At 39.1% G+C, this 17,490-nt stretch overlaps 1 protein-coding gene across 9 annotated transcripts in view; it reads right to left on the reverse strand.

Annotated features, from left to right (window-relative positions):
• cacna1ba (calcium channel, voltage-dependent, N type, alpha 1B subunit, a) overlaps positions 1 to 17,490 on the reverse strand; it is a 149,361-nt gene that overhangs the window by 62,409 nt on the left and 69,462 nt on the right. For all 9 annotated transcript variants that reach the window (XM_046841367.1, XM_046841368.1, XM_046841364.1 and 6 more), the window contains exons 7-11: positions 16,775 to 16,878; positions 5,941 to 6,056; positions 2,420 to 2,509; positions 2,081 to 2,164; positions 219 to 437 (exon numbers count right to left, since the gene is read on the reverse strand). In XM_046841367.1, the coding sequence (XP_046697323.1) occupies positions 219 to 437; positions 2,081 to 2,164; positions 2,420 to 2,509; positions 5,941 to 6,056; positions 16,775 to 16,878 (613 nt within the window). The remainder of the gene's footprint in view (positions 1 to 218; positions 438 to 2,080; positions 2,165 to 2,419; positions 2,510 to 5,940; positions 6,057 to 16,774; positions 16,879 to 17,490) is intronic.

The raw sequence follows: 17,490 nt of genomic DNA on the forward strand, positions 1-17,490 counted from the left end.
CATCCAGGATACACCCACTATGCATTTTTAACTGGAATTCTATTTTGTGTAGACAAAATGTAAAACAACTTGTTTTTCAGAAAGAACATTATGCATTTTTTAGGATAATGCATTCTTTATCTATCCACAGGATATAAGAAGTATAGGTATGGGTAGGAGTATTAACACAAATGCATTCCTAAAACTGGACTGGTGTATTGAAGTCAATGTAAACTTACAGAGAGCATAAGTGAGCCACTCAGGCTGGTCGTAGTGCACTATAGCCACACACAGTGTGTTCAGGCCCACCAAACACAGCACAGTCCAGTAAAAGCCTTGAGACTTCACCATGCGCCGGATGAAGAAGCGCACTCGCTTTTCTTTCCTGCGCAAATACGAGGAGCTCTCATTCTTGCTGCTCTTCACGCTGGCCCGAGCAAACGGGGAGCCCTGGGGTGCTGAGGATGGAGAGAGGAGGAAACAGTTACACAAAGCGACTAAACTGCTATCACGTCAAGAGTGATAGAGAAGGATCTGAAACATGCGAAAGAAGTAACAGTAAAAGAGGCTGTGGCCCATTTCATGGTGGTCCATTAAGACAAATAATGTCGAAATCTCTATGGAGTATTTGTACTTAATTTAAAGCACAGAAGGGAACACGAATTCCAGATTCTACATGTGCCACCACTCCAGAAATGCTCCACCCACACGTACTAAACCAATATACATACTCAACATAATTGGCACTTATATTTTATGGTGCAATAACAATTCAATAAAATGTTATTTATATAGCGCTTATAAACTGGCCAGTGTTACAAATCAGCTTCTGAATACACAGTAATAGAAAATCCTGCAAATTTCCCAAAATGTGACACAAATTTGAGAAATTGAGTTACAAAGATGCAGCACTAATAAATGCTTTATAAATGCTGACTGATGAAGCAGCATGGATGCGGCGGAGCTCCTGTCCCGACTCCGTGTCTGCCTCCCAGACCTCAGTGCTATATTAAACCCTCAGCAACTCAAATTAAACTCAAATGTCAAGGCCGGGTGTGAAAAAAGAGACAGAAGTGAAATATTGGCCCATTAGCATCTCATAATTTGCCCTGGGAGAGACGAGGAATAATCATTTCAAGGGCTATTTTAATCTGGAAATCTGACACAGGAGAAGCCTCTGAGGCTGGACCTGCCCCTCGATCTCACCACCTACACACTCTTTTCCACCACCTCATGCTTGCTTTCTATTCGCCCACACACTAAAAGATAATCAAATGCAAAAAAAAAAAAAAAGCTAAATCACTGATGCAAAGATTGACTAAAGTGTGAGATTAATACTACATTTTGCACTCTTCCCGTTCTTTATGTGACTGTACTGGAATTATTTATAATCCCACTATCAGACTTCAAATAGAACATGATGGGTTCCACTTCTAACTATCTCTCAAGGTTTTTTTATCATGTATTCTCTAGATATTTTTTTTACTTCAAGCCATTGTCTTCTCTGGGTTTCTGATTATAAAAAATCTTTTTTTTTTTTTATATTGCCCTGCTTGTTCCCAATGCTCCCAGTCTGCAGTGGTCAGTGTCTATCAAATGTGGTCCAAGGAAGGAACAGTGGTGAACAGGGTCATGTTCGGCCAAGGCTCATTTATGCATGTAGATCCAATCCAACATATAGCCTACTGTAGCTAAAATCTGTAAAATGTATTAAAAGGTATAATTTTCCTGATTTAAAGCAGGGTAATTAGACTTATTTTGTACTTCGTCCACCAAAATTAAAATTATAAGATACATTACCATTACATTACTACTAAGAATACTGTATAATATTAAACTTTTTACTCCGTACTGATAGGAGCCTTAAAGGCCTTGGTCATTTTTGTTAAAAAAAAAAAAGGATCTGCTTTGTAGATGGCAAAAACACCTTATTTTTCTTTTTTTTATCCCACACCCACCTGCTGCTGCAGAAAATCTGACCAGTTCACCTCTGGGGTATAGTTTTTACTTGCCCTGTACCTTTTTGTTGTATTTTACAGGATCCCAGTCCTGATGAACACCTCTAGATGTCTCTACGATTAATTCAAGGCCTAATGCTTACCGACTGATGAGATATCCGTAAAATGATCCTCCCCTTCTTCTGCATTAATGAGGTCATTTTTGCTCTTCTTGGACCTTTTTAAAACTGAAAACGAGACACACGTTAAAACTAGAATGAGAAATATCATTAAGGAATGGAGGTCATATTGTTTCTGCAAGAGCTGAGTCTTCAAACTGAACGTAAAAGTTGATGAGTAAAATAATAGTTTTAACAATAACAAATCTAACTGTTCTAAAGTATTTGTGAGTGTATAATAAATAGGAAAGGTACTATAATGTAAATAAGTTATTGCAGAAACAACACATTTGTAACTCATGAAAAACGCTGGTCAGTTCCAACCTGGGTTGTTGCATTTCCTTTTGTACCAGGCACCATCCAGTGGAGACTTCTCCTCAGCATTCTTGTCCTCCTCAGCAAGCATGACTTCCTCTGAACAGGGAGAACAAAGAACACTAACATTCAGCAAGAAGATTAAAGTTTTTGACAGGGATGTCATTGAGTGCTCATTTTTTCCACCCGGTTGAACAGACCTGTCAGGTAAAGTCCAGAGATGTTGAAAACATAGCATTACTGTTACTTCCTGCAGATCTGGGTTAAGAGCCTTCACCTGCACCAACTTTAATCTGAAAATGTCAAGTGTTTACACACTAAGGGAAGGACACATATATTCTTTGAGAAAGACCAGGCTGATAAATCTTCTGGGAAAAAGTAAAGTTGCTCACTGTTAAGCAGACACATTTAAGGGGTTCATATAATTAAACTCTTGCGGAAAAAAAGATTCTTAAGAGTTTTTTGTATATTTTAGGGTTTTTGGCTTCTTAAACAGGACCCATTCTTTGTGCTGTAATAAAGTGAAAAGAGGGAGAGGTAGCCCAGTAGTTAAAATGTTAGCTTAGGATCCCAGCACAATCAACCTGCCACTGCTGGGCCCTTAAGTCAGGCCCTTAATCATCAACTGTTTATTTGTATAAAAGAGGCCGTTGTTTGTTACACTGGATAAAGGTCAGTTGTGAAGACTCGTAAATATCAGAATGTAAATGTATGTGAACTTCATTTATTGGTTTCCCATAAGCACAAGATTAAGGACTTGTAAATATGCTTGATATAATTCTTTATAATTTTATTACAATCTGAAACAAATCTGATTAACGCAGCCAAGAATTATTAGTTTCAATTAGTTTCAAGTTTTTTTCTGTAGTTTTGCCACAGGTTTCCAATGTGAAGTCCTGTACATTATTTATCCTGGATTTATTATTTAGGCTTTGTTTTATTATTTAAAATTATATTCATTTATATTTAATAAATGTTTTGGTGTTTAGTTTTTACATTTTGATATACTACCTAGTAAAAGCCACTTGATGTTGTCAAGGAATGTGCAATAATTATTGAATCTTTATGTTTGTGCAATTTTTCATAATAACAAAATAGCAAATACACTTTTAACTTGAAGGTGCTTTTTTTTTAACTCGTAGTCAAATTTAATGCACCATATATATATGCCTTCATAGCTATTTTTTATATTAACATATTAAATTAAGAGCACAATAATTTAGTTATTTTAATGCCTCTCCAAGAAGAGCAAGATGGAAGGCGTGTAAAGTGAATTTTCGTGAAGGAGTGAGCCAAAAATAAACACAACCATCCATATATAATGCTTGTTTCAGTTTTGGGCTGAAAGTGGTCCAGCTGTAACTTCTGTTTCCATCATGCTTGAGCTACAACCTCATCAAGTTTGAGCTGTGGCTGTGTTCTGGCAGCCAGATATAGATGAATTCATCATCGTTACTGCATGGCAGTATACAGGCCAGATGAAAGTGTGAGTGTGGGATGGCACCAGGCCATCACTCAGTCGTTGCCTGCATGGATTTGAATTCTGAGCTTGGGAATTCTGTCACCAAAAATCGTAGATTACAAAACCACATTACCTTCAAATTAAGCTTTCAGCATTAAATTACACACGACTGTATGCAGTTTTACTGGAGCATGACTTGCTTTATTCTTGATAAGCTTGAAACTACCATGACTAGAGGAGACTGGCAAATTACTACTCCAAGTCTATTAAATCTCTGCAGAGCAGGACTGGTGGGCTGCTGGACCACGGCAAGCTTCACACTGAGAAGTGGCTAATTAGCTCTTGCACCATTACAGGAAAGATGTTTTTCATGAACTGCTTGTATGAGCTCCTTTGCAACATAAACAAATCTACATCTTTCTCATTACAGACTTATAGCATCAACATGAATTGCTGTTTGAAGGATAAAGCAATTAAAAAGATCATGCTTGGCTAAAGCTTAATTATACAACAAAATGATTTTGAAAATAACACAATGACTGTTTGAGTGCCTCACAACCTGAAAACACAGAGTAAATCTCTAGGATAAGCAAATGGACCTCTTGGAAAGATCTGCACTCTTACAACAGGACACTGGTCACAGGTCAGCTTTACATTACATATATATTTACTCAGAAGGAACTACTCCTATTGCTCCTTTGTTCATTCTTGGATCAGGACCTTTCTGCCAACCAGTGATAAGACAAGATAATTGCCTGGTTTTACCAGCTACCTGCGATACACAGGCTAAGCTTTGTCAGTTTTTCAGTCTTCATTATTAAATCCAGGAACACTAGAGACTGGTTCTGAATGAACATCAGTGGACACCACAGAGTAACACACACACACACACACACACACACACTTCACACCTCAGAACAATTTACAGCAGCCAAGCCACATACTGTCGTTTGTTATTTTTTTTGCACAATAGAAGCAAACTGGAGAACATAAAGGAAAAACATTGAGAGCATGCTAAACTTTGCAGGATTAAACCAGAATCCTTGATTTAAACCAGGGTCCTGAAAGAGGTGTCAGTACTACCCATTGCACCACTGAGCAACCAATCAGCTTGGTTATACACCTAAATAACTTCCCTATGGGCCTGTTGTTAAGAAACCAGTCGTAGTTCAACTGTGGCCACAAGTCAAAGCTTGTCCACCCCCTGTCCACCCAGTGACACTGGCCAGTCACAGTCATCTATAATCCCATGTATGTAAAATAAGGCAGACAGTGCTGTCTTTGGAGTTTGTTGCACTCCACTGTGATGCATCATGAGAAGCAGTCAGACAGTCTTCCACATTTGATTTGATTTTACTCAGAACAAGACTGTACCATCTTCTAAACATCAGGATTATTTTGCTTGTTTTGTGACAAGAATTAGTATGAAGAAATAAGAATAACTGATCAGCTGAGGGTTAAGGGCCTTGCTCAAGGGCCCAACTGTGCCAACTTAATGGTGCATGGGTTCACAATCCAGTATCACCAAGCTGCCATTGTTGATTCCTTGAAGAAGGTCCATAGTCCTTAACTGGTCAGTTGTATAAAGGAGATGATTGTAAGTTGCTCTGGATATGGACAGCTGCCAAAGATCATAAATGTAAATACTAAGTGAAGAGAAAGAAATAATGTTAAAACTACTGCAACGATACCGACCATACAGCATATTTCCCCCAAAAAAGTTAATTTGCTACTTTTATATCAGTCCAGTTCCAGAATTGTAATGAAGTCAAAAGTTTTTTAACAATGTACCAATAACTGTAGAAAATTTTGCAATGGTCTTGTTTTGTTGGTCTCTACACATTCACCTTATCTATATACTGTTAAAGGGCTTCATGCCAATACGCTGGCTAGCGACATCATCTACTTTAGCCAGTAGCCATATTTTCCAGTTGCCTAGCAACAGTGTTACGCTACGTTAAGTGAATTATGAGCTTCGTAGTGTACTGTAGTGTGCCAAGTGTACCTCATGCACACACACACACACACACACACACACACACACACACACACACACACACACACACACCTGCTTTGCAGATCCACTCCAGGTAGCCAGTGAGCTCCCGCTCTATCTGCTGCTGTCTGCGCAGCTTCAGGAACTCCTGCCTCTTTTCCACACGCTCCCGCTCCTTAGCAAACTCCCTGCATAGAAACACACACACACACACGCTTAGAAACACTGAGGCATCAAGAGAAAACAATTCTATGTGTATTTATGTATACATAGTTCGTTGAGTCACCCTAAGCAAAAAAAAAAGTAAATAAAAAAACTGCTGCCATGATAGTGGAATATTGCTAGTGAGAGATTCAAATAGAAAAAGTAAAACATGATGAATAAGCATAGCATTTGCATTTAGTACTTGCATTTACACTATGAAGTCAAATATTTACAAAAATAACCCAAACCCCTGCTTGTGTAATCTATAGTTTTCATATATTTTTATATCACATTTTTTGTTTTGTTTTATGCTTGTGCTTCAACGCAGCCAATAGGGTTTCACAAGCCAGTGCCGGTCCCAAGACCAGATATGTGGGAAGGGTTGCGTTAGGAAAGGCAGCGTGAAACATGTGCTAAATCAAATATGAAGATCAGAAACATGAATTTAATATCGTATCGGTCGAGCCCCGGGTCATCAACAACCACCACAGGTATTGTTAGCCAACAGGGTACCGGTGGAAATTGGGATACTGCTGGCCGAAGAGGTGAAGGAGAGGAGCAAAACGTCTACAGAGACGACAGGGAAAGTTGAAGTGTAGGAGAGTGGAGGTTAGAGTGGGCACTTTGAATGTTGGTACTATGACTTGTAAAGGGAGAGAGGTAGCTGACATGATGGAGAGGAGAAAGGTAGATAGGTAGGGGTTTAAACTGTTCTACCATGGTATTGATGGAAAGAGAAATGGTGTAGGGGTGATCCTAAAGGAAGAGTACAGTAAGAGTGTAGTGGAGGTGAAGAGAGTTTCTGATAGGAATGAAAGATTGGTGATTGGGGCAGATTTTAATGGGCATGCAGGTGAAGGGAAAAGAGGTAATGAGGAGGTAATGGGTAGGTATGGCTTTAAGAAGAGGAATGTGGAAGGGCAGATGGTGGTAGATTTTGCTATAAGGATAGAAATGGCAGTGGTGAACACTTGTTTTTAAGAAGAAAGAGGAGCTTAGGATGACGTATAAGAGTGGAGGAAGGTGCACACAGGTGGATTATATTCTATGTGGGAGATGCAAACTGAAAGAGATTGGAGACTGTAAGCTGTTGGAGGGGGACAGTGTAGATAGAAAGCATCAGATAGTGGCTTTGAAGGTAAAAAAGATGAGGAGGAGAGGAAGGACTGAAAAAAATAAGATGTGAGATTCAGGGAATAGGTCAGACAGGGGCTCATAGTGGAATGAGGAAGTACAGGAAATCATAAGGAGAAAGAGGTGGGGGAAACAGTATTGGGATTAGCAAAGAGATGAGAAAAGTAGGCAGAAGTACAAGGAGATGCGGCAGCAGGTAAAGAGGGGCGTTGCAAAAGCAAAGGAAAAGGTATATGAGGATAGGTATAGGAGCTGTATGTTAAGTTGGATACTAAGGAAGGAAAAAGGATGTTTTGGCCAGGCAGAGGGACCAAGCTGGGAAGGATGTGCTGCAAGTTAGAGCAATAAAGGATGTAGATTTTAATGTGTTGACTAGTAAGGAGAGTGTGTTGAGAAGATGAAGGGTGTATTTTGAGCAGCTGATGAATGACGGAAATGAGAGAGAGAAGGGTGACTGGTGTGGAGATGGTGAAGCAGGAAGTGGATAGGATTAGTAAGAAGAAAGTGAGAGCAGCTATTAAGAGGATGAAGAGTGGAAAGCTGGAAAGACTGGTAGAATCATGGAGATGTTTGGGAGAGATGGCAGTGGAGTTTTTAACCAGATTGTTCAACAGAATTTTGGAAGGTGAGAGGATACCTGAGGAATGGAGAAGGAGTGTGCTGGTACCCTTTTTTTAAGTATTTAAAATGTAAAAAGTATTTTTAAGTCTGGTTCAAGGTGGAGGTTGGACTGCACCAAGGATCAGTTCTGAGCCCTTTCCTGTTCGCAGTAGTGATGGACAGGTTGACGGAGAAGGACAGACAGGAGTATCCATGGACTATGATTTTTGCAGATGATATTGTTATTTGTGGTAAAAGTAGGGAGCAAGTAGAAAAAAAACCTGGCGAGGTGAAGGTATGCGCTGGAGAGAAGGGGAATGAAAGTCAGTAGGAGTAAGACAGAGTACATGTGTGTGAATGAGAGGGAGGGCAGTGGAGGGGTGTGGTTGCAGGGAGAAGAGGTGGTGAAGGTGGATGAGTTTAAGTACCTGGGGTCAACAGTGCAAAGTAATGGAGAGTGTGTAAGAGAAGTGAAGAAAAGAGTGCAGGCAGGGTGGAGTGGGTGAAGAAAAGTGATAGCAGGAGTGATTTGTGATAGAAGAGTATCTGCAAGAGTGAAAGGAAAAGTTTATAAGGCTGTAGTGAGACCTGCAATGTTGTATGGTTTAGAGACAGTGGCATTGAGTAAAAGACAGGAACTGGAGCTGGAGATAGCAGAGCTGAAGATGTTGAGGTTTTCGTTGGGAGTGACGAGGATGGACAGGAAAACGAGTTTATTAGAGGGACTGCGGATGTAGAATGTTTTGGAGACAAGGTGAGGGAGGTGAGATTGAGATAGTTTGTGCAGAGGAGGGACATGGGGAATATCGGTAGGAGAATGCTGAGGATGGAGCCGCCAGGAAGAAGGAAAAGAGGAGGACCAAGGAGGAGATTTAGGTAGGTGGTGAAGGAAAACATGCAGGTAGTTAATTTAGAAGAGGCAGATGTAGAGGACAGAAGGGTATGGAGACGGATGATCCCTAATGGGAACAGTCAAAAGAAGAAGAAGAAGAAGAAGAAGAAGAAGAAGAAGAAGAAGAGGTTGTTTTATGCTAGTGCTTCATAGGACAAATTCAACTAGCAGATCAGACTTTGAACATGACTTATTATGTTTGTTTTTTTTAAACAAGCCATGTCATCATTGGCAGGATAGTAACTAATAAACAAATCTATGAAGGTATGAAAAAGTTTTCCTTTCTAAACACAGTCTCTACAGTAGCTAGTCTCTGAACTGATCGGAACTTCAGCTAAACAATTTCCAAACAATTTGTAACAAGATGTTTCAGAATTCACTTTATTTTGGTTTGTTCTCTCGAAATATTTCCTGTATCTTTATTCAGACCGTGGTTCTATGAGGGCATTTATCAAAGAATTTCTTTCTTTGAGGAGGAAGTCTTAAAAAATGCAAAAAATAAATAAAAATCTGCCTCCAGTGTTGGCCCTTATTACATAGAGCGATAGTGAATGAAGGGGAACATACATTTAGCTTTCTGTTATCATATTGATTAAAACATGAAAGTACATTGCTTCTGTCAGTCAGTTGCATATGAAAAGCACCATAAGGTAAAGAGACCTGAAGGAGGCGATGCAGGCTGGAAGGAGAGAACACCAGTGAAACCATTCTGATGAAGTTACTGAGATCTGGAACTGTTATTTATCTTTCCCTCCACCCACAGAGAGAGCTTTCTCCAGTTTCCATTAGCTCAAACCACACGCTTGGAGGAAAAAGGAGATAAGTAGGAGGCAGGGTGAAGGAGAGCAAGAGAGCTAAAGAGTGGGAGGAAGAAGAATCAGGCAGAAAACATGGCACAGGGCAAAAGGACTTCCCCCTGCCTGAGCTCTCTGCCCCCACAGCGGTGTGCATGATCTGTGTCCCTGAGTCTCTGTATCTCTGCCATGAACAGCATCAACACTTTTCTCCACCTCTCTCCGTCCAGCCATCGTGCGATGCAGACGCTGTAGGAGTGTGACACTAAGAGTCCTTGCGCATATGTGTGTACAAGTGTGGGCTGCCTAGAAGGAATCCCTGTCACTGACATTTCTGCTGATTATAGATTCTCTCTCTCTCTCTCTCTCTCTCTCTCTCCCTATCTCTCTCATACACACACGCATACACACGCACACGCACGTACACACACACACACACACACACACACACACACACACACACACACACACAAGAAGGCTTTAACCCAACATACCCACACTGTCAAAAAATCTTCAACACAACAAGACATATCCTGTTTTAGGTTTCATCTAAAAACAAATATCCAGCTATTTTCCAATAATGTTTATGTCATAGTGGCATAATTGAAACTCTTTTTACACTTATTTCAAAATAAAGTACATTTGATCCATAGATGTTTCCACATCAACAGCCTAAAGACCTATGAAGTTACATCTCAAGAACTTTGAGGAAAGATTTGGATTGTAATTAATATCAGCAGTCTACCACAATGGCTTAGGACCACAATATGTATGACCAGTTCTACCATTTAGGCACCGGATTCTGTGCCACCCAGATGAGGATGGGTTCCCTTTTGAGTTTGGTTCTTCTCAAGGTTCTTCTCATGCCATCTCAGGGAGTTTTTCCTGGCCACAGTCGCCACTGGTTTGCTCATTAGGAATGAACTTAAAAGTAACAAACTTATACATTCTTTATACAACTTTATAACTGCTTTATCTCTGTGAAGCTTTGAGACCTTGTCTATTGTTAAAAGCTCTATGCACCAAATAATATTGAATTAAATTGAATCCCTACTTAGATCTTGATAACTCTTACTGTTTAAACTTGCTGTGATATTTCTGAAAATCTGGCTACACTCCTTTAATTAGGCTTAATGTAACACGATCAATGTCCTGGTACTAATACGCATACAAGACATTTTGTATTCTGTAAAACAAGATAAAAATACAGCTTGGCTGCATAAGATCAAATTCACATCATATATCATATAAGAGAGATGGAGTGAGGAACAGGATGGATGAATAAACACATCTGCATTTCATACAACATCACAAAACTGATTGTGCAGATGACTATATTTAATCCCTTTTCCCTCATCTTCCACGTATCATCCGATCTCTCTTCATTGTGTACGTGGCCGTGAACTTGTCTTTAACACTGAACATATCACAAATAACAATGATATCCTGAAATGTGTATCTGTACAGCTGCCATTACATGCAGGCATACACATACACACACACACACACACACACACACACACACACACACACACACATACACACACACAAATAGAGACACACCCCAATCACCATGGCAACCAGGAGAGCCTGCAGGTCTGAATGTGTAACAGAAGATCAAAGAAGAGGGTATGAGAATAACAGACAATATATAATACAAGAAACCAAATACAAGACTCTGTGTTATGTCTGCCATATCAGCCAAAAGTAAACACCTCGAAAAGACACCCCGAAATGCCAAACAGACTAAAGCTTTACAGTGTACAGTGACCTTTAATCTTTATTACTTGTTACACTCTATGTGACTGTATGATACTGTGTTTTTGTAAAATCTTGGCCAAATTGTGCAATAAAATTTCCGATTATACAGTAAAGTTTCTCTAATGATATTAAAGAAAATGGCTAAGTTTCAATTGCATCATGTCTGAGCAATCACGGATTGTGCAGAATGCAGGGTCACACAAACAGAAACGAGCCCACGGTATCATAGTAGCAATGTTATGCCTGGAGAAAAGATGATTAATAATTTTGTTGTTGCAGGAATGCACAGGAACCAATTACAGGACAAGTGGTTCCTGTTCATTAGTGTGTGTGGTTGCTTTGCAACTGACGCTAAAAGAGCCAGACATTAGCCTGTGAGACAGTGTTTTAGATTTATCACTAAATACGACATCGTCAAGACCGTATTCGAAGATAGTAGCTCAGTGGTATAGGCATTTGGCTTTGCTTCCATAGGTTGTGAGTTTAAATTCCAGCTACACCAAGCTGCAACTCCTGGGCCCCTGATCAAGGCCCTTAACCCATTTGCTGCTCAGATGCATTAAGTCACTTTAGATAAGGGCGTCTACCAACTGACATAAATGTATTAAAATTACTCACTAGTTAGTGATTGCATTACTTATTTAATATTTTTTAATGTACCTATTAACCATATACATCATATAAATGAAATCTTCTTTTAATTCTTTATATTTTTTAGACAAACATGAAAATACACAATAAGGGTAAAGGTTGGTGAACATCTGACTATAAGAATGTGCTTTTTTGAACATCCTACTCCACATTCAGCTTCCATTAGCTGCTATAGTAACCTCCATGCCCTTAAGAAGATGTTCCACTAGATTTTGGAGTGTGCTTATGGAGATTTGTGCTCATCAGGCACAAGGAATCTGAAGTAATATGAACATATCCCAGTGTTCCAATTCATTCCAGAGGTGTCAAAGGTCAGAGCTCTGTAGTAATTTACATTAGCAGGCTAATCGAGATTTTCCATGTATAACATATCTTCATTCAGCTAACTTTGTGCACAGAGAATAGAAAATGTAATGCATCACCTCCAAAGACATCCTATACAATTGTGTGCCTCCAACTTTGTGGAAACTTTATGGAAAGCACCACTCATGGCTGGAAAATTCAGGAGTCTCAATACTTGTGCCCTTAGGATAGTTTAGCCCATTACGCCTAGTTTTACTAAACTAATTCTTATACAAAATTGTAAACAAATGACAAAGTTGCTAAAATATTTAAACTACCGTAATTTCCGGACTATTAAGCGCACCCAGCCGGTATGTGTACCAAACTAGGGGTCTTAGAGGAAACATGTGATAGCCTTCACCCTCACTTTGTAGCGGTTGTATTACAGAGGAGAGCTGGAGGGATGAACAGTTGAACAGATTAAGGGAATATATAGCGTTGGGCAAAGATACATCAAAATGTATTTTAAAATAAAATTCCAAATACCTTCAATTTAAGCATATCAAAATAAACAACAAAATACAGAAGCCACACCATGTATCAAAATAACTACTGTATTTTTGTATTTTAAAAATACTAACTAGTTTCTTAACTAATTCATTATTTGACTGTTAATCATAAATATAATAATATATTATGTGTCAGGCAAAATCATGATCCTACTAAACAGCTACTTCAATCAGGGTACAATATTCATCAATCAAATATTTCTTTATAAATTATTTCACCACCTTCTTCCATATAGATCAATTTTCTGTTCTGATCTCAACATGTCTAGGCAAACTTCTGAGTAGGCACCAATCAGAGGGTGCATTTTTATGATGTCATCATGTCGAATTCTTACAAAGTATTTTACAGTATTTTAAAACTACAAAACACAAAACACTGAAGTATTTTCATACAAAATATGAAGCCATTTTCATCAACCCTATCAAATACAAATTAAAAATTCTATTGTAGATTTACAATGCGTATTGAAATACACGTGCCCATCCCTGCCTACTGGTGGCATGTAGACCAGCTTCTTTGCAGGGCTCCCAGTCAGAGAAGTTTAATTAAACATTTGTGAAATTTGTCGCCTTCCATCTTCAATAGTAGAACAGCTGCCCAGAAGCATGTCACATTATGCATTCTAAGACCATCAGGCTCAACACACAACTTAATTATTCTTTCATGGTGATTTTTTTAGGAGAAGAGCTATTACTATTTGTGGCCTGACATTCTAAATCAACATTTATTTTAAGGTATTGACATGGACCTTTATAACATATTCATAAGCATGGCATGAAATACTGAAGGTACATGATACATGACGCACTGACCCTGAATAAGGTCAAAGCAGCTATAACTTTATTATACCTTTAATTAATGACAAACTGGTGACAAATTGCGTGTTGAAAGCTGCAAACAGGATGTTATACATGAGGAATACACACACAATACCACATGCCCAAATGGGTACAGCTAGATTTTCACACAAACATTTTCTCTCAACAAACACACACACACACACACATGCCCAAATGGGTACAGCTAGATTTTCACACAAACTTTTTCTCTCAACAAACACACACACACACACACACACACACACACACACACACACACACACACAGACTTACTGCCCTCTTACTATCTCGCTTATGGACAGGCAAACAAATGCACATACGCAAACCCATGGTGCCACTATTGTAGGCTCTGCAACAAACACCCACACTGACACACTGGGCTGTGAAAGCATGTCTCATCAGCACCACAACATGGAAATACTGAAATACTCTCTGTGCAGTAGAGTGTCTTCAAAAGCTGCTTCGATACCTGGAGCTTTTGTAAAGAACTGAATTTCACGCCAACAAATATAAGAGGAAGCTAACCTGAGTTGAAGAGAATGAGTGAAATGAAAGCGAGAGAGAGGGTAAGAGAGACAGTGAGACACTGAAATAATTTAGAAAGAGAGACCCAGTAAAGGGTTTGATTGTTAGCATGCAGCAAATACACCAAAACAGATGGAGTGTAGGGGATCAGGAAATCTCTAAGGACACAACAACTCCCCTCTGCCCATCAGCCTGGGAGCTGCACACATCCATCAGAGAGAAAGAGAGAGGGAACAAGGGACAGGCCCTTCATAACAACACATTAATATGCAGATATTTAAAGAAAATAAGGAAAGAAGAAAGAAAGAAAACGTTTTCCGATGCCACGGTGTCGCTGTGGTGCATATTGGTGGAGCTGTTTGGTGATTGAAGGCTGAAAATGAGATTTGCTTTCCGAGAAGTCATAAATGTAACTCTCTCTGGTAGCAGCAGCACCACAGAGCACTCATCGAACGATCCTGCATTAAGCCAGTGTGTGCGTGCGTGTATGTGCGTGCTTGTGTGTGTGTGTGTAAGAAACAGACTGAGAGATGGAAAGAGTCACAAAGGGAAATAGAGAAATAGAGAGAGAGCATGAGTGAAGGAGAGGGGGAGGTAGAGCATCTGTCTGGGCCTTTAGGCCACATCACGACTGATGGAAGACAAATCTAATTGTAAGTAACATTGCCTTGGCATAACATTGCTGCCTAATCACATTGTCAAGAACATTGCACCCCATACAGCACTTAATACCACAAATGCACCGTACATGTGAAGGCTACTCGTTAATAGGGCTTTAATTCTTACGTTACAATGCATGTTGTGGCATTGTGCCTTTTCATGCAAATTCCACAAGAAATCGAAAGGAATGAAAAGAAAGAAATATCCTCTACCACAGGGTGGTGTGTCAAACAGTTTTATTTTTTATATCAAGATTTGCCAATTGTTTAAATTGTTAATGAAACAAGTGTCTTTGATAAAGAAAAACACTTTTTAAATCGGTTATGTGGAGTATAAGTCATTAAAGTCTAATATTGTATAAGTGGAAGCTCAGAGGATAAGATGTTGGATTTCTGATTGGAAGGTCATGGGTTCAAATCCCACCACCATTAAGCTGCCACTGCTCAGCCCTTGAGCAAGGCCCTCGGCCCCTTAATTGCTCAGCTGTATAACTGATATAACTGTAAGTTGCTCTGAATAAGGGCATCTGCCAAATTCCTTAAATGTACAGTATAAGAACAAGCACATTACTATTAACTATCATATGAATTATTGCCCAAGTTACTCTCACTTCACACCATTAGACCAATTGGATTTGAGATTGGGTAGTTCTGTGGTATTAAATATTTTTATAAGATGCCTTTTCTTAAAAAAAACACAGTGGTGTGGGCCATCATGGCCAGCAAGGTCTTCTATGCTGGCCTATTTAATATCAGAACCACTGACCTACATTCAAAAATATTTTTGTCCATATGTATTAAATTATTCCCAACAGTGTATTTTCTTCATTTCACATATTTTCTCTTGGTTGTGCTACTTCCAGAAGTGTACGTTTATGTTAGAGTTTCTATTCAAGCAAATTTCAGCCATCACTTTTTACCAGGGTCAAAGAAATCTGCATTGAAGCCTTCAGAATCAACAGTGCAGCTGCAGCTTAAAATACATGACAATCAAACTGTTTGGTTGACCAATCCAATTTAGTGACACTGGGGGTATCTAGTTTCTGCTAGAGATGATATATGTGGGTGGCACAGCTTTGGCTGCAGTATAAAGAGTCTTGTTGAATTGTATTAATTGGGTTTCTTGCTTTAGTAATGCATTCATTCCCACTGCATGAGATAACTCTCTGTTTGCTATAATATCGATGGTTTCTATAGCCGTTGCTTCATAATGATGCTATTAAGAGGTGGATTGATTTCGGTAGGACACCATTAAAAGCCTAGATGTGAAATGCATGACCCGTCACTGATATAATGACTATGTGAGTAGTGCTGTCCACATCATCTGTGTACAATATGTATAATCTAAATAATAAAATGTGACATCCAGTAGAGGACAAACATCACCACAACCTTGTTAAAGAAAACGAAACCAAGAGTATAATGTTCTGCGTCACATTATACATCAATTTACATTGGTGTGTAACACTGTATCACTCAAATGTCTCAGAAATTAGCTTGTGTGAAGTCACCTTTGACCTCTGTGCATTTAAGGTACAAGGTGGGTGAAAAGGAATTTAAAGGAAATCACTTTTATTAGCAAGATACTAGCCAGCCAATATGATGAGTGGTATACTTTCTTAAGGTAAAAAGGTAAGATTCACAGTGAGGAATTCTGAATTCTGATTTCTCTAACTTTTCTGGTCAGAGCTTTGGATTTCCAAGATACAACGTAAACACAACATTAATTTCTAAAGACAAGCACAAGCCAAGCTCCAGGCATCCACACTCCATGTCAGGCACCCATACCGTGTACACACAATATATTATATTTTATATAAATGATATGAATATGGCAGATCCTGATTATGAATGATAAGAGTCTTTTTTTCTTAATCATTCTGTTGCATGGGAAAACAGAAAATTTTGCAGCAGGAAAACCTTTAGAAGAAAAAATATAAAACAAAACACTTGAGGAATGAATATTTGATGTAGTGATGTGGTGTTGGCTCTTACCCTGACAGCACTCCCAGAACCAGGTTGAGCATGAAAAAGGAGCCGATGATGATGAGGGGGATGAAGTACAGCCAGTTCCAGGTGTTCCCTGAGGCATCGTTGGCCTGCACAAGAGAAAAAACAAACATTAAAGCATATCTTCACTCAGTGGCAATCAATCTCTCATTTTAATGTTTGCCATGGCTCAATAGCAGCTCTAAAACGATCCTCCGAAAAGGTCCTGGGCTAATTGTTTTACAGCACAATCCTTCGTTCCAGATCAAACAGATCAGACAGGAATGACGACTATAACTGTGTGGGTAATCTCTTTATTTCCTCAGGTTAGCTGAACTTTTTAGAAACTGAGCCAAACATTTAGTCCCTGTACCTCAGCACCATTATCATTTCATCATTTATAACTTAATTAACACCAGAGTAGAAAATAAATGATATATAATACACAATACTGCAGACTTGCACATTTTTGCTAGCGGCTGATATTCAGCTGAATCAGCACATCTTAACATGGCACAGTACGTTGTGTTAAAATCCTCCCCATCCTCCAGAAACCGTCCGGTTTCTATGGCAACCAGACCAGACTTGTCCTTTCCATCCCCCTTTTGTTACTAATTGTTTGCACACATATTTTGCTTTATTTATTTATTTTTTTGCTTATATAGCATTTCTATCACCCAAAGCCAATGTAGCTTTTTTCATGCCTGAACCTTTATATAGAA

Source organism: Silurus meridionalis, chromosome 27 (genome assembly GCF_014805685.1).
Source record: "Silurus meridionalis isolate SWU-2019-XX chromosome 27, ASM1480568v1, whole genome shotgun sequence".
Classification (NCBI taxonomy): Eukaryota; Metazoa; Chordata; class Actinopteri; order Siluriformes; family Siluridae; genus Silurus; species Silurus meridionalis.